Here is an 18,947-nt window from a genome sequence, read left to right as displayed (position 1 = left end):
TGAGTTTGTAAAGAGTTGGACAAGACTTAGTGACTGAAAAACAATAGCAACAATGCATCTTTGTATCTGGGCAAGAAGATAGAGGCAGTTTCCCCACTCAGAACCATTAACCTGACCTCTTATAAGTATCTCAGGTAGCACCAAATCTGAGTTCTTCTGTGTTTCTGGAAAGATCTAAAGTTAAAGTTACTCTGGCCTTCTACTCTTTGGTTGGTGGGAAGAGTATTACATCTGCAAACATTTGAAATATCTATAAAAGGGCTGGGATCCTGCTTGGGTCCAGGCAAGTGCTGGTGAATGTATTCATCACATTTATTAATAGAAGATCATGGGCAATCATGAACTCAGTTGAGATTTGCTGAGTTCCTTCTGTGTGCCACTTTCTGCTTAAGACTCAAAACTGAATAATATATAGGTTCCCATCTTAAAAGAATGTGTGATCTAGAAACATATTAAGTAACTACTGTAATAGAAGTGATAAATGTCATGATGGAATTATGCCTGGTACGCTATGGAAGCTGAGTGGGCACATGGTTTTGCCTTAGAGAAGTTGTCTTGTGAACTGCTTCTTGAAGGCTGAGAAGGAAGGCTGGCAAGAATGGATGTATCACAGGGAGAAGGAATAGTATAAATTAAGGTGACATGAGACAAGGACAAGAATGTCTCAAGAACATACCTGAGAAAGTCATAAAAGAGGTCATAAATGAGAATGGAGGTGAAGTTAATTAAGAGGGAGCAATTAGTTAGCTTGGTGGATATTTATTGAGCAGTACTATGTATGGAAATGGCTACCCACTCCTGTATTCTAGCCTGGGAAATCCCATGGACAGAGGAGCCTGGAGGTCCATAGTCCATGGGGTTGCAAAGAGTCAGACATGACTGAGTGACTAGCACTTATTTACATATGTATGAAAATGCAGGGGAACATAGAAAAGAATCTTCAATATTCCCCTCCAGGAACTTACAGTATTTTAAAGGAGGAGCATAGTGTAACACATTGTACCAGATTTGCAGAGCATTTCTAATGGAGTTTCAGAGAAGAACTAACAATTTCTCCTTGGAGGAAATAATGGCTGAAAAATAATGATTCTTTTTAAAACTTGAAAATGCTAGATCCACTTCTCATTCTTTCCCCCTCTGTATCAGATATAGAAAACCATTCGTAAAGCGGGAGATTGTTTTGCAACAAAATTCTCATCATCAAAATGATGTGGTTTCTTGTTGAACTGTTTGAACTCCATAAAATCAATGTGACTTATTTACCATTTTATGTAAGGGTCATAAGTGAAAAATTGTTTGAGTTCTTCTCCTTAACCATGCAGAAAGTGAAAGTGTTAGTTGCTCAGTTGTGTCCGATTCTTTGTGACCCTATGGACTGTGGCCCACCAGGCTCCTCTGTCCATGGAATTCTCCAGGCAAGAACACTGGAGTGGGTTGCCATTCTCTTCTCCAGGGAGTCTTCCCAACCTAGAGATCAAACCGGGTTTCCCTCATTGCAGGCAGATTCTTTACTGTCTGAGCTGCCAGGAAACCATGCTGACATACCCTCAAATATTTATTAATATATGTTTTTGTTTTAAGTAAAACAATGCTTTATTTCTGATTTATTTTAGTTCTAACACAGTTTTATCTTAAACATTGACAAATTTCAATGACTAATTTCAGTGGTTGTTTGATATTGGTAGAGATTATACCTCATAGGTTCTTGGTAGATATTTGTTTACTAAATAAAATATTGTGTAATAAGGTAGAAGCAATCCTAAACTATTTGCAACAGAAAAACTATTTTTAGTAGAGAGTTTCGCTAGAGATGAATCACTTCAAACATGGCAGGGGAAAAAATCAGATTAAGCACTTATTTGGAATCAAGGTATAATTGTACATTTTGTACTTAAAAATTGCTAATGGGCAGCTTTCTCCTCTTCCCTTCTTGGTTTCTCCTTCCCCCAACCCTTCAGATACAAAGAATTTAATTTTGGTCAGACTGTTCCAATAAGATGACTAAACAAGTTCACTGTAATTAGGAAAATCCAGCCTTAGAAAAGCCTTTGCCATCCAAACAAAATAAAAATTTAAGTGACCTCACCTTTGAGGCATTCACATCAGAGTGAAGATGAGCAGTGACAAAAGTTTTCCTTTCAGCAGGCTTTAGAAAGCCTTTCACAAAGAGTCAAAGTATTTTTGAAAAGTGTCATCCTTTTAATCCCTCCTCTTGTTGTTGTTGTTGTTGTTGTTGTTCAGTCGTCCAGTCATGTCCGACTCTTTGCAACACATGAACTGTAGCATGCCAGGCCTTCCTGTCCTTCATCACCTCCCGGAGTTTGCCCAAGTTCATGTTCATTACATCGGTGATGCTGTCCAGCCATCTCATCTTTTGACGCTCTCTACTTTTGTTTAAATTCTGAGGGGGCTTATCATCCAGACTGGCTTCCCAGGTGACTCTAGTGGTAAAGAATCTGCCTACTAATTCAGGAGAGACAGGTTTGATCCCTGGGTCGCGAAGATCCTCTGGAGGAGGAAATGGCAACTCACTCCAAAATTCTTGCCTGGGAAATCCCATGGACAGGGGAGCCTGGTGGGCTATAGTCCACAGGGTCGCAAAGAGTCAGTTGTGACTGAGCACTCACAGACACGTTATCCAGACTATCTCAGGCAGAGGTATTCAACCAAACCTCAGAATAGAAAGAACTTATCCTGCTTTTTTCATTATCAACCATTCTCTTTCAATGTTACAACGTTTACCAAGGTATATCTTCAGGTTATTTCACCTTACATGGCTCTCTGAGCATCTATTATTTTTTTCTGGAGCTTTTTCAAATGCTTTATTTAATCAAAATGTTGTCAGTCAGTGAATCAATGTGCATGCATGCTAAGTCACTTTAGTTGTGTCCTACTCTTTGTGACCCCATAGACTGTAAGTCTCCAGGCTCCTCTGTCCATGGGATTCTCTAGGCAAAAGTACTGGAGTGGTTGCCATGCCCTCCTCCAGGCCATCTTCCTGATCCAGGGCTTGAACCCATTTCTCTTATGTCTCCTGCATTGGTAGGTGGGTTCTTTACCACTTGTACCATGTGGGAAGCCCAATAATTCAAATATGAGGAATAAAGTGATTTTTATGCACAGCAGCCACCACATGATTTGAAGGGCTTCTGGTCTCTGAAAGAGGTTACCCAGCAGAGCAGTTAAGAGTGTAGTTTCTGCAGCCAGCCTACTTGAGTTTTTATCCTGACTCCCCACTGCAGGACCATGGACAGTCTTTGTGCCATTCAACTTCTTTGTGCCTCAGCTGCCTTATGGTAAGATGAAAGTAATAATACCCACCTTGTGGGATTTATTGAAAATATTAAATGAGTTAATGTATGAAAAGGCACTTAGAACTCTATCTAAAACAAGGTGAGGACTTAGGAGTTTGGATTATTTTCTTATTTTTATTATCAAAAGCAACTGAAAATGTTAGCAAGAAGTTTGTACATAAATCGAGTGGAGTGAGCTGGTGGAAAGTTTATACTAGATATTGGATGTGCTGTTCATGAAAGAAAAAGTGAGAACTGGTGTCCAGGACTTCGGAATCTGAGTGACGACACTTGGCACAAAATACACAGAGATAGAGAAGCAGCTTGGGAGACTAGCAAAGCCCTGATTTTCCCCTGGAAAGTTCCAGCAGATAGAATCATTCTATCTGGGTTGAGGAAGGACTTTAGAGCCTTCAAGAGAAATCATAGGATTCAAAAGTAGACATTATCTGGTGAACACATTTTGATGCTCACATGGTGATCATCCATGAGGAAAGAATTACTGGGCAAAAATAATGGGTATGGGAAAATTCAAGGCAAAATAATACAGATGAATCATCTAGCTGGGGTTTTAATTCATCACCTGAGGAAGACGGAATAACTCTGGAAGAAAGTTGTTATGCAAATATCCGTAGGCGGTGGTGTTATTACTCATAATAACAGTGGCTGAACAATGATGATGATCATTTCAGTTGTACCACAAGACATTATGAGACTTTCATTAAATCTGTAATGTGCATAGACTTATTCAACGCTGTGTAAAAGATTAAGTGATTTGTGCTTTCTTTTATGTTTCATGTTCTGACAAGCTGTGTGTATTGTTTACATAACCCCACATAATGCAAATAGGAAAGATATAATGTTTCATAGATAGAAAGTTGATGGTGTCATAATTAAAATGTAATTAAAATAATTAGTATTTTAGTTGATAAGAGTTCAAAATGAAATAAACAAGGTCAGAGAGTGTTACTCTTCAGAACTTTGCTCATTAATGCAAATTTACATGGTGAAACTCTATGAGAAGCTGTTCTTTGAAGGGAATTTTAGAACACTGAGGTCATTAAAGCCTGAAGAAAACCAAAAAGAGGGCATATGCCATTGACCTGGGCTGTTGAAGAAGATAGCTGGAGCAGTACTTCCCACCCACTTTGGCTTCAATTTTTCCTGATTTCCTACTAATGTTTTCAATTAATCATGTCTCTTCTTACTGATATTTACCAACAAATTTTGACTTCCACAAGGACACAGGGCTTCTCTGAACATTGAAACATGTCCTAATGTGTTAGCTACAAATCCTTCCTAATGAAAGAGTTTGGTCACTATATCTGAGCATTGGGAGATAGTTTTATTTGAAAAAATAAAGTTTAAAACATGAAAAGACACTTAACTGAGGATTTTCTTGAGTCAGAAAGAATTACTGAAGGAACTGTTTGATACTGCTGTAGAGGTCTCATGAATGCCAAATTGGAGGGATGGTGAGAGGCAGGTAACTGGCAGCTTCAGTGAACAATAGCTCTCAGGAGCTTTTATATTTAATGAAAACTCCCTTTTGAGCTTTTGAACTTTTTGGTGTCTTCCCTCCTTCTTCTTTCTTTTTGTCTCTTTCCTTCCTTTATTTCTTTAACAGCTTTCTTGAGATGTAATTCACATACCATACAGTTCACTCACTTAAAGTATGCAATTCAGTTGTTCTCAGTGTGTTCACAAAAGTTGTGCAACCATCATCACAATCAATTTTCAAACATTTCATCACCCCAAACAGAAACTCCATACCCATTTATAGTCATTCTCCGTTTTCCCCTAACGCTTCACTGTAGACAACCACTAATCTACTTTCTGTCTCTGTGGATTTGTTTATTATGGATATTTCATATAAATAAAGTCATATGAAGTGATTGCTATCTGTCTTCTTTCACTTAATGTAGTATTTTCAAAATTCATCAATGTGGTAGCATGTATCACCTCCATATGGTTTTCCATAATGAAAGGTAAAGCTTCATTTCTATTTATTGTCAAATAAGATTCCATTTTATGGATATACTATGATTTATATATGTATTCATCAGCTGATGGACATTTGAATTGTTTCTACTTTTGGCTATTATAAATAATGGTTCTGTGAACATTAATGTTCAAAGTTTGTATGTACGTGTTTTCATTTCTTTGCATATATATCAAAGAGTTGAATATGGTCATATGCTAAATCTATGTTTAACATTTAGAGGAACTGCTAAACTTTTCCAAAGTGTCTATGCATTTTACATTACCATTGACAATCTAAAAATGTTATAATTTCACCACATCTTCAACTAATCTTTTTTTCTTTGCTGTGCTGTAGTGGTTTTTGAGCTTCCCTGGTGGCTCAGATGGTGAAGAATCCACCTTCAATGCCAGAGGCCTGGGTTCAATCCCTAGGTTAGGAAGAGCCCCTGGAGGAGAGCATGGCAACCCACTCCTGTATTCTTGTTTGGAGAAGACACAGACAGAGCCATAGGCAGAGGAGCCTGCAGGGCCACAGTTCATGAGGTCACAGAGAGTCAGACAGAACTGAGTGACTAAGCACAGCACAGCACAGTGGTTTTTATCTTTTCTGTCTTCTAGTTTCTTCTGACTCATTCTTATTATATCATTCTTTTTCACTTGAGTCTATTCATTTCTTATTCCCATCACCTTTTACTTCCTTTTACCTTTTTATCAAATAAAGAAAGCAAATATATGTATTAACAATATTATTTGCAGTTTTCTAGATTACCCATTCTCTGAAACCTGAAATCACAGACATCTTCCTCTCAACAACTCCTTTACCTCATCAGTCACTGCTGAATTGTCTTTCTTATTTGTCTTTTTCCCATTTGCTTAATACCATCCAACCTTAGGCATTCATGGTATCTTATCTGAACAAGCAGAGTGGCCATTAATAGATCTCTTTATCTCCAGATGATTTCCTATCAAATATTTACATTCTACAGTGTTACAGTGAGAGCTATATTCTAAATATACAGCTCTATTAATGTGATCCCCTTTTATAAAAACTCTCAGATGTTTATCATTACATAGACTGTACTCTTTAGATTAATATTCATTCATTCATTCAAGAAATACTTAAGCCAAAGAGTAAGATTCAACTCATGAAAGTAAAACACAATGATGAATAAAGAGTGACTGGAAGCCAGGGGGAGAGAGTATTTAAGGAATCATCCCCAAAGAGATGCCCTTTGAGCTAAGTGGTAAATAGTGAGGAAACATCTAGAAGAACTGGGCAAAGAGCAACCCAGTGGTAACAAGTTCCTAGAGCTGGAACAGGAATGAGTTTGTTGAGTCCCAGGAAGAAATGAACAGTGTTGGATCATAGTTGGTCCAGGGAAATGTAGAAAAGGTTCAGCAGAGAGACAAGCAAGGACCAAATCATGGGGTCCCCGAAACCCATGGCAAGGTGTTATTAATTCTGAGGGTTTATAGGAACACAGTGGGCAGTAATATGGGAGGGATGTTGATATGCTTTACATGTTGTTTAAAAAAATGTCTTTCATTTACTGTGTCTAATTCACTTTTGGGTTCTTAATGTATAGTACTTCCCTTCACATGTGCTATTATCTTTCTTACAGCCACCCACTCCTGTTCTACTCACAGCACCGCTCTACCTAAAATATCCCCTCTCCCTCTGTGTTTCTAACCTCCTTTTCTCCAGTGGCTGACATTTCCATTTGTTTATTTCTTTTTCATTTTTTAAAAAAGATATTTTGATGACCAATTTTAAAGGTTTTATTTAATTTGTTACAATATTACTTCTGTTTTTTTTTTTTTTTTTTTTTTTGGCCCTGAGGTATGTGCAATCTTAGCTCCCTGACCAGGGATTGACCCCACAGCCCCTGCATTGGAAGCTAACGTCTTAATCACTGAGCCTCCTGGGAAATCCCTGGTGTTTCCATTTCTGAAAACCTTTCAGTGTGCTGCTCTAAAGCCTTCTATAAGGGCCAAAACCATTAATCTATTCACAGCTATCCCACTCCAGTTAACAGCTACCTTGACGCTTCCTATCCTGCTTTGTTGCTATCTATTTTGTTATAGTGATCATGTCCTATTTTATATTCTGGCTGTTTGTGCCAGTGACGTTGTCCTTCTCTTTACCTTAGCTGCCCACCTTCATACTCAAACTCTATATCTTGTCATTACCAAAAGCTTCTATTTCTCCATAAACTAAATGTTAATTTAGTCATCCAACTCTTCAATTGTCATGACATATCCTTCTAGTTTACTGCCTTAGTACCCTGACTTCAATCCTACTGAGATTTATAAGCCACAGAACCTACCATCTTTTCACTGTCACTCTCAGGTTGACATTGGTCTCTAACCTACCATAAATCTTATTGTTGCTGTTCAGTCACTAAGTTGTGTCCAACTCTTTGTGACCATATGGACTGCAGCACACCAGGTTTCCCTGTCCTTCACTGTCTCCTGGAGTTTGCTCAGATCATGTCCATTGAGTTGGTGATGCTATCTAAACCATCTCATCCTCTGCCACCCTATTCTCCTTTTGCTTTTGGTCTTTCCCAGCATTAGGGTCTTTTCCAATGAGTCAGCTCTTAACATCAGGGGGCCAAAGTATTGCAGCTTCAGACATCAGTCCTTCCAGTGAATATTCAGGGTTGATCTCCTTGTTGTCCAAGGGACTCTCAAGAGTCTTCTCCAGCACCACAATTTGAAGGCATCAATTCTTTGGCACCCTACTCTTGCCTGGAAAATCCCATGGACGGAGGAGCCTGGCAGGCTGCAGTCTGTGGGGTCGTTAAGAGTCAGACAAGACTGAGCGACTTCACTTTTACTTTTCCCTTTCATGCATTGGAGAAGGAAATGGCAACCCACTCCAGTGTTCTTGCCTGGAGAATCCCAGGGATGGTGGAGCCTGATGGGCTGCTGTCTATGGGGTCGCACAGAGTCGGACACAACTGAAGTGACTTAGCAGCAGTTAGCAGCCTTCTTTATGGTCAAACTCTCGTATCCATCTAAACCAAAGCCTTTGACTGTGTGGATCACAATAAACTGTGGAAAATTCTGAAAGAGATGGGAATACCGGACCACCTGACCTGCCTCTTGAGAAACCTGTATGTAGGTCAGGAAGCAACAGTTAGAACTGGACATGGAACAACAGACTGGTTCCAAATAGGAAAAGGAGTACGTCAAGGCTGTATATTGTCACCCTGCTTATTTAACTTATATGCAGAGTACATCATGAGAAATGCTGGGCTGGAGGAAGCACAAGCTGGAATCATGATTGCTGGGAGAAATATCAATAACCTCAGATATGCAGATGGCACCACCCTTAAGGCAGAAAACGAAGAAGAACTAAAGAGCCTCTTGATGAAAGTGAAAGAGGAGAGTGAAAAAGTTGGCTTAAAGCTCAACATTCAGAAAACTAAGATCATGGCATCTCGTCCCATCACTTCATGGCAAATAGATGGGGAAATAGTGGAAACAGTGGCTGACTATTTTTCTGGGCTCCAAAATCACTGCAGATGGTGATTGCAGCCATGGAATTTAAAGACGCTTATTCCTTGAAAGGAAGTTATAACCAACCTAGACAGCATATTAAAAAGCAGAGACATTACTTTGTCAACGAAGGTCCATCTTGTCAAGGCTACAGTTTTTCCAGTGGTCATGTATGGATGTGAGAGTTGGACTGTAAAGAAAGCTGAGCACTGAAGAATTGATGCTTTTGAATTGTGGTGTTGGAGAAGACTCTTGAGAGTCCCTTGGACTGCAAGGAGATCCAACAAGTCCATCCTAAAGGAGATCAGTCCTGGGTGTTCATTGGAAGGACTGATGTTGAAGCTGAAACTCCAATACTTTGGACACCTGATGCGAAGAACTGATTCATTTGAAAAGACCTTGATGCTGGGAAAGATTGAGGGCAGGAGGAGAAGGGGACGACAGAGAATTAGATGGCTGAATTGCATCACCAACTCAATGGACGTGCGTTTGGGTGGACTCTGGGAGTTGGTGACGGACAGGAAGGCCTGGCGTGTTGCAGTTCCTGGGGTCGCAAAGAGTCAGACATGACTGAGCGACTGAACTGAACTTACTGAACTCACATCCATACATGACCACTGGAAAAACCATAGTTTCTTGACTATACAGATTTTTGTTGCTAAGGTGATATTCCTGCCTTTTAATATACTATCTAGATTCGTCAGAACTTTCCTTCCAAGGAGCAAGCGTCTTTTAATTTCATGGCTGCAGTCACCACCCGCAGTGATTTTGGAGCTCAAGAAAAGAAAATTTGTCATTGTTTCCACTTTTTCCCCTTCTCTTTTCTGTGAAGTGATGGGACAAGATGTCATAGTCTTAGATTTTTGAACATTGAGTTTTAAGTCAGGTTTTTCACTCTCCTCTTTCACCCTCATCTAGAGACTCTTTAGTTCCTCTTCACTCTCTAATGAAAACATGTGTGATATGATAATAAAGGATAAAAGATATTCAAGGAGAGATTGATCCAAATTGTCCAATATGGTTAGGAAATCAAACTTGATAAAAGTTTAGAATAACTAGTGGATTAAATAATAGTGGATCACGGTGACCACAACAGGTGAAGGAACAGAGTAGCAAACCAAAGTTACAACCCAAATGTCAAGGGTTTGAGGAATAACTGGAAGAAATGAGATGAAACAGTGGATATCAACAATTTTTTATGAGTTGAATTATAGATTAGAAGAGAGAGAAGTTATGGGGTTGATGGAAGATTTTTTTTTCTTAAGAATATGTAAGTTTTGAGTATACTTGAAAAGTGAAAGTCAAAATATTAGTTGCTTAGTCACGTCCAGCTCTTTGGGATCACATAGATTGTAGCCCATCAGGCTCTTCTGTCCATGCAATTTTCCAGGCAAGAATACTGGAGTGGGTAGCCATTCTCTTCTCCAGGGGATCTTCTGGACACAGGGATCAGACTCAGGTCTCCTGAATTACAGGCTTATTCTTTATCATCTGAGCCACCAGGGAACTTGTAGAGAAGCTGAAGTTTGGAGGAGGACTGAGTTGAGAGCACAGCTGAAGGATCATGAATTCTAAACTATTAAGTTCACACATATAAAATTGCCATTTGTGTAGGACAAAACTGATGATATGTTGACAGCTTCATATGGTTCAATCTAATAGATTGGAGAACTTGAATAAACTGCAGCATCCTCTTGAGAGTATGAATAGATATAGGTAGCTTTGTTGGTTTGAGGTAAGGAAGCTGAAGGAATTCTCATCTAAGTGATCATCAAAATGTATCTTAGAAATAGAAACATGAGAGGACAGGTGGTGAGAACTGGCAGTTTGAGGAGGCTAGAGAAATTGAAAACAGTAATTATAGAAAATGAGAGCATAGAATAAGGGGAGGTAATGATTAGGGCTGAGGGCTCAGATGAACAGGCATGTCATACACATTTGTTGCATTCCCAGAGTTCTGTCTTGGCAGAGCTGAACCATTGTTCAGAGGTATGTGCTCTCTAGAATTTATCCAGGTATAAATGATGAAGGAAAATATGCAGCAGGAGAATTTAGTGGAGTTTGAGATATTGAAAAATTTGTTCCATTGATGAATTTAAGGATCACAAGAGAAACCAAGATAGGTGTATGTATGTGTGTGTGGTATGTTTGGTGGAGGTGGAAAGCTGAAGGATAGGAAGAATTCATAGACTGGAAAAACCAATGAATAATAATTTTTAAAAGGTGGATGACTTATACACTAGAAGTAACTGAGACTGTAAGAAGGAAGGTTAGGATAGTGATAGTTGTCCAAAAGTATGATTCAGAGAGTCATGACAAAGTCTAGGGTGTGGGATGAGAGTAATATTTGAAGAGAAGGTTATAGTGATGAGACAAGGAAATGAATGAGTAGGATTTCAAGGTCAATCAGCATGAGCACTGAGGCTACTTAGGGTAAATGTAGGACTTGGAGTAAAGAATGATATAGGGAAGCAAGTGTCAGCCTTTAATAAATAAAAGGCATTATCATGGGTCCATGAGGACAAAGATGAGGAAGGAAAAGGGTACGAGCAGAACTGTGTGAGCCTCAAAGGAATAAGGTGGTTTACAGGGATGTGGAAAGGAATGATCTGAGGTGGCATTAAAAAGTAAGGACAAGGCAAAATCTTCAATAATAAGCTCTTACTTCAGAGGGCTGTAAACAATTCTGTGTCCTGAGGAACGATTATATTTCAGTTTTACAGGGACATAGGCAATATTCAGAGAAAAAATTATTTGGGACATGGAGTAATTTGGTAATTATGGGATGGTACTCCAGAAATTGTGCAAGTGCAGAAAATAACTTATTCTAAGGAAATAATTTTGAATGCATGCAAAAATTAGCCAGAGGGTTGTTCATTATTGTGGTGTTTCTTATAAAATGGGTATCAATTATTCCAAGATTAAAAACATTTTAAACAGAAGAGTTTTAAATTATGGATAATCTATCATGATATTTTCCTGTAAAAAATACATGATAGATAAAATAGATATGTTTGTATCTTAACTCTTATTTTTAAAAATATATATTATAAAAAAGACTATATATATATATATTATATGTGTCTATGTTCTGGTAAAGTTTTAAGTGCATTTTTGAACTTGAAAGAAACATCAGAGATATTAATTATTCATTTTGGGGGCCATCAGTCATCTCACCTTTTTGATATCTATTCCTATTACTACACTGATCATGCTGAACTCCTAGGACATACGGTAGGTACTATTACAGAAGCTGAGGAAAGACTCTCATTTAAAATCAAGTTTTGTTTTTAAATTAAAATCATTAGTCTCTGATTTCTACATTGATATGTTTTCACTTGACAGAGTTCTTTTATGCCTATTGGTATAAAACATAAACCTCATTTAAACAATCATTGTGGGAAGTAAAATTCACTGATGGTGTTACTACATGAAAAGAGATGCTAGGTGGCTTCCAGAAGTAGGGGTGGGGATGGTGAAATGGGTGAAGGGGATCAAAAGGTACAAACTTTTATAAAATAAAGAAGTTATGAGGATGTAATATACAGCATAATTAATAATAACATATTTTGTATCTGAAAATTACTGAAGTACACCTTAAAAGTTTTCATCACAAGAAAGAAAATGTAACTATGTATGATGACAGATGCTAACTAAACATTCTGGTGATCACTGTGGTGGTCACAAGATATATTAATACTAATATTACATCATTACATCATACACCTGAAACTGTAAGGTTATATGTCAACTGTATCTTAATTTTTTTAAAAAAAGGAAACAGACTCCAATATTTCTGTGTGGGGTAAAGAATAATGTAATATTACTCAGAACCTCACTGTAAGAATGCAATAATCCAGGGAATCTAGTTCATAGATATTCATTTTCAGGAAAGAAAAAAGGACTAAATATTAGAAATATATTTATGCCTCTCTCTCTCTCTCTCTCTCTCTCTATATATATATATATATATATATATATATACACATATACACATGGGGCTTCCCTGGTAGAGACACTGTTTCAATTTCTGGATTGAGAAGATCCCTTGGAGAATGGATAGGCTACCCACTCCAGTATTCATGGGCTTCCCTGGTAGCTCAGTGGTAAAGAATCTGCCTGCAATGCCGGAGACCTTGGTTCAATCCCTGGGTTGGGAAGATTCCCTGGAGGAGGGCATGGCAACCCACCCCAGTATTCTTGCCTGGAGAATCCCCAGACAGAGGAGCCTGGTGGGCTTCAGTTCATGGGGTCATGGAGTTGGACACAACTGAGCAACTAAGCACAGCACATATGTTACTATATCTAAATACAGAATGGCTCACTAGACAAGTAAACAAAATATTTCCCTATACAAGGGAGTCTTTAAAAATAGTATGAAATCTAACTACGTGGATATTAAGATAACAGAGAATATTCAAACAACCAGTAGTTGATGAGTTGTTAGTTGGAAATTGGTCCCAAATAAATTTGAAGAATGAATAATGGTTCAACTAACATGTCCCAAGCATTCTACTTGGTATTGGCATGCACAATGAGGAATAAGATAGGTTTTCTCCATATTGGCCATGGGTGGCAAAAACGAATAACTAAATGTTTGGGTATTCCAAATGGAAAAAATCCTCTGAGACTTAATTACTCTGGGGCGTGGATCATCAATGGAAAGAGTAGAGACAGCTTTTTCAACAACACCTCTTCCAACTCTTTCCAGCACCCTCATCCTTTACTATTCCTGTGAGGCACAAAGCCAAAGAAAGCCAAGGCTAATATGGCAAAAATATGTAAAGCAGGCATATGACTTATCTGAATAGTGGATGGGACCGTCAAGGTTTTAAGAATTTTGGTCCTGGAGGTGAAAAATTTGAAAACCTTGAAAATGGAAAGTAATAAGAATGGAGAGATCTAAATGGTTTGTTAGTCTGTTAGCCAGATGTAGGTCTCTTGCTTTTCTTTGATTTTTACTTCAGTCTATTTTTTTTTTTTTTTTTTTTTGTCTCTTTATGTCACTTTCATTTCTCTCCTTACCTTTCTGGTCGATTTCATTTTCCATTAACCAGCTGTAACATTTAACCAGAATTGAAATTTACATAAATCCTAAAAGAAGCTGAATTAAAACTGTAGGTTTAACTCTTAGAGGAAAACATAGCCAGAACACTCAATGACACACTCAATGACACAAACCAAGCAAGATCCTCTATGACCTGCCTCTTAGAGTAATGGAAATAAAATAAAAAGTAAACAAGTGGGAGCTGATTAAAAGCTTTTGCACAGCAAAGGAAACTATAAGTAAGGTGAAAAGACAACCCTCAGAATGGGAGAAAATAATAACAAATGAAACAACTGACAAAGGATTAATTTCCAAAATATACAAGCAGCTCATACAACTCAATACCAGAAAAACAAACAACCCAATTAAAAAGTGGGAAAAAGACCTAAACAGACATTTCTCTAAAGAAGACATACAGATGGCTAACAAACACATGAAAAGATGCTCAACATCACTCATTATTAGAGAAACGCAAATGAAAACTACAATGATATATCACTTTATATTAGTTAGAATGGCCATCATCAAAAAGTCTACAAAAAATAAATGCTGGAGAGGGTGTGAAGAAAAGGCAACACTTTTGCACTGTTGGTGGGAATGTAAACTGATACAGCCACTATAGAAGATGGTATGGCAATTCCTTAAAAAACTAGGAATAAAACCACCATATGACCCAGCAATCCCACTCCTAGGCATATACCCTGAGGAAACCAAAATTGAAAAACACACATGTATCCAATTGTTCATTGCAGCACTATTTACAATGGCTAGAATATGGAAGCAACCTAGATGTCCATCAACAGATGAAAGGATACAGAACTTGTGGTACATATACACCATGAAGCATTACTCAGCCATAAAAAGGAAAACATTTGAGTCAGTTCTAATGAGGTGGATGAACCTAGAGCCTATTATACAAAGTGAAGTAAGTCAGAAAGAGAAAGATATATATTGTATACTAACACATATATACAAAACCTAGAAAAATGGTACTGAAGAATTTATTTTCAGGGCAGCAATGGATAAACAGAAGTAGAGAACAGACTTATGGACATGGGGAGAGGGGAAGAGAGGGTGAGATGTATGGAAAGAGTAACATGGAAAATTACATTACCATATATAAAATAGTCAATGGGCATTTACTGTATGTCTCAGGAAACTCAAACAGGGGCTCTGTATCAACCTAGAGGGGTGGGATGGGGAGGGAGATGGAAGGGAGGTTCAAAAGGGAGGGGATATATGTATACCTATGGCTGATTCATGTTGAGGTTTGACAGAAAACAACAAAATTCTGTAAAGCAATTATCCTTCAATTAAAAAATAAAAATTTAAAAACTTTATGTTTATTTATTCCCATCTTTTCAATATCACGGAGAACGCAATGGCACCCCACTCCAGTACTGTTGCCTGGAAAATCCCATGGACGGAGGAGACTGTTAGGCTGCAATCCATGGGGTCGCTAAGAGTCGGACACGACTGAGCGACTTCACTTTCACTTTTCCCTTTCATGCATTGGAGAAGGAAATGGCAACCCACTCCAGTGTTCTTGCCTGGAGAATCCCAGGGACGGGGGAGCCTGGCGGGCTGCCGTCTATGGGGTCGCACAGAGTCGGACACAACTGAAGTGACTTCGCATAGCATTTCAATATCAAAAAATGGTGACTGGTACATAGCAAATAGGTTTTGCATAAATACATGACAGTTAAATATACTGAAGAGCAAAAAATAATTTGATTAATTGAATTATCATTATTAGTATAGAATCATCATATTTCCCCTACAGATTAGAAATACTTTGAAATAAAAATAAAAATACTGGTAATAGCATCATCATTATGATTCTATTACTGTCCATTTGAAAAGAAAATTGCTAGCGTGTGCCTGTTCTAGAAATAAGGTCGTGTGAAAAGTTTTTTTTTTTTTTTTTTTTTAACCACTTAAAACTTAATTTGTGTCTCTAAGGTGAGCAAGGAGAAAGGGGAACATTTTGAGTGATTGTAAAGAGTTTGTTGAGGGGGGATTGTGGTCCAGAAATCCATGTATTTTGAATTTTATAGACAATATTCTATTATTACCAATGAAGACAAGAGTGCAACTCCAGTTAAAAGTCATTAGAAAAGACATCTGTAATTCTTTTATTACCTTGAGCAGTTTGTACTTATTGACATCATATTTATGTAAGAAGAATTAATGTTCCAAATAAAACATTTGGGAAATGTAGAAAAATGAAGAATAGATAGGACAGGGAAATGGAGGTTAAAACATTTAAGCTTTATTTTCAGTAGATTTCCTTCCAAATCTATTAAAGACAAAATCTTAGAATTATTTATTTACTTCTCACTATTTTTTGCTTTTCACTTTTTATAGTCATATGTATAAATTATTCTTATATTGTTCTTTAATTTTTTATTTTAAAAGACAAAGAATTTATCAAAGGACATTAAAGTTCTTATTTGCTTTTTGAGGTTTTAATAATAATTATCATTTTCAGAAGAAGGGCTATAACATGATACTTCCTATATGACTTATATGAAGAAGGAAATGGCAACCCATTCCAGTACTCCTTCCTGGAAAATTCCATGGATGGAGAAGCCTGGTAGGCTACAGCCCATGGTGTTGCAAAGAGCTGGACATACTGAGTGACTTCACTTTATTTCTTTCTATAGTTCCTTTTGGAGAAGGAAATAGCAACCCACTCCAGTATTCCTGCCTGGAAAATCCCATGGACAGAGGGGCCTAGTGGGCTACAGTCTATAGGGTTGCAAAGAGTCAGACACGACTAAGCAACTAACAGACACACACATACGACCTATATACTTCTTCTATTTTCAGTGTATCTATTAAATGCATAATTTAGAAAGATCACAAACAGCATTCTAAACTGGGATGAGAAAACACTTTATTACTTTCTCTATCTTTCCATGCTGAAAACGTACACAATTTTACCTCAGGCTCTGTGTTTTTCCTCCCTTTCTCTGTTGTTATGTCATTTTCACATTAAATTTAAATTTCCCAATTAAAATCCAACATGTGGAATTTTCAGATTAAAAAAAAATTGTTAGCATGGTTTCCTGAAATAAAGAGTTTTAATATTACTATTGTTACTATTTTCTCCAATAGTAGAGAAAAAAAAAAAAACTATTAAATTCACAAATCAGAATAATTCCTGAATTGGAAGCCACAAATATGAAACATATCTTTTAAACATGAAATAAAATTAAACTTACTGATACATCATCCACTGTCAAGAATGCAAACTCTTCCACCTCTGTGCTGCTTTGTGATTTCTCGTCAAATGAGTAGCACTCTGGGCATTCTTTCAGCTGACTAAAGAAAGGATACTTAAAGGATTTAAAATAAACTAGTTGAACAAGTTGGGATGGGTAAACTTTAACCAATAGTGTGACTTGAGGTGAAGAATCGCTTGATAACCTTTGTCATAGCAAGTAAGAATTTCCTGGTTCTGGCTAATTAAATGAGAAAATATTGTGTCCAAAACCTAAGCAACACCCTTAATACTTGGAGCAGTTTTGTGTTTGTCTTTCAAGAGATGGTACTCTTTGTTCTGAGTCAGGACAGTCTGGTCTTCAGGCCCTGCCCTTTTCCCTTTTAGAGACAGGTGTGAAACACGATCAGATCAACCTTTGAACAAGATCAACCTTTTTCGTAAAAGGTTGGATAGCTGTTCACTGAATTTTGTTAATGCAATAGTCTGAGACATGTCTGGATCTGGCCCAGTAATTCTTTGGTGTCTGCTTAAAGAGATATCTAACTTTAAGATGGGAAAGTGAAAATATATTGATGTTTGTGCCAACTGCCATTTTCAAGGGCTCTCCCAACTCATCTTGTGATTTTCTTTGTAGCTAAAATAGCACCTGGGCTTCCTAGATAGCTCAGTGGTAAAGAAACTGCCTGAAATGCAGGAGATGTGGGTTTGATCCTATGGTCAAGAAGATCTTCTATTCTACCCACTCCAGTATTCTTGCCTGGAAAATCTCCTGGACAGAGAAGCCTGGTGGACTACAGTCCATGGTGTCACAAAAGGGTCAGTCACGGCTAAACAACAACATCAGCACCTACATTCATTGACTTAGAGTTTTGTTTTCTGTAGATCAGATCCTTTTTTTCCCCATTGTGTCTTTGCCCATATACCTAAAATATTGTTTCCCCTCTTTGTAGTATAGTTCTCAGCTAAAAACCCACCTCACTGTAAGATTCAAGTCATTTAATTAGAATCTGACTACACAGGGTCCCTAGACTTTGAGAGCCTATGTTCCCCCCAGGATGTTTTCCTCTAATTTCCTCTAAATAGCCCTTGACCCATGTTTTCCCCTCAAGCAGGCATCTAGTTTTAGTTTTGATTATTTTCAAAATATTCCTTCTGCTAGATAATGAAAGATTTGAGGCCAGAAATTGTGATGTCTATGAATGAATGGAATTTTCAGCACTTCTGCAAACACTTTGATATTCAATATTTACTCAATCTTTCTTTTAGTTGATTTGAAAATCAACATTTGAATTCATATTTCAAGTTCCCTTTTGCTTTGAAAAGAAGTTTTTGGCAAAGCAGGCACATATAATTGCAACAAATAAATGAACATATTTGCTAATAAATTAAAAATTCTATGCCTTTGTCCACTTTTTGTTCGTGTATAACAAATTGCTACAAATGTAACCACTTAAAACAATAGCCATTTATTATCTGTTTTTCACTCTGTTGGACAGAGGTCCAGGTGAGTTCAGTGTTGTTCCCTGCTTAGTGTTTAAAGACTAAAAGCATGGTGAGGGCTCTGCTGGGCTCCTATCTGGAGGCTGTGGTAAAGAATCACTTGCCGGCTCATTTAGTCTGATGGTAGAATTAAGTTCATTGCAGGACTAAGGTCCTGGTTTCTTTGCTGCCTGTCAGCTTGGGCTGCCTTCAGTTTCTAGAGGCTATCTGCATCCCTTCATAAATGGTCCCCTCTGTCTTCAAGCCAGCAGTGGTGCATCTTTTCACACTTGGAATCTGTTTGATTTTTCCACTGTTCAGAAGTGAACATTCTCTATTTCTCAGGAAATCTACTTCTAAGGGCTTAGACTTCAACCCACCTGGAAAAATCTCCTTCTTTTATTAACTCAAA

The 18,947-nt window shown here is 37.7% G+C and overlaps 1 protein-coding gene across 1 annotated transcript in view; it reads right to left on the bottom strand.

Annotated features, from left to right (window-relative positions):
- LOC102391088 (transmembrane protease serine 11G) overlaps window positions 1-17,139 on the bottom strand; it is a 40,314-nt gene extending 23,175 nt beyond the window's left edge. Inside the window, exon 1 of the mRNA XM_006079834.4 lies at window positions 17,055-17,139. Coding sequence (XP_006079896.3) covers window positions 17,055-17,065 — 11 coding nt within the window. The 5' untranslated portion in view covers window positions 17,066-17,139. The remainder of the gene's footprint in view (window positions 1-17,054) is intronic.
- Window positions 17,140-18,947: the final 1,808 nt, after the last annotated feature.

This window comes from Bubalus bubalis, chromosome 7, assembly GCF_019923935.1.
Source record: "Bubalus bubalis isolate 160015118507 breed Murrah chromosome 7, NDDB_SH_1, whole genome shotgun sequence".
Classification (NCBI taxonomy): domain Eukaryota; kingdom Metazoa; phylum Chordata; class Mammalia; order Artiodactyla; family Bovidae; genus Bubalus; species Bubalus bubalis.
Note: the sequence above shows the minus strand (reverse complement) of the source record. Positions and strands in the feature narration are given on the sequence as shown.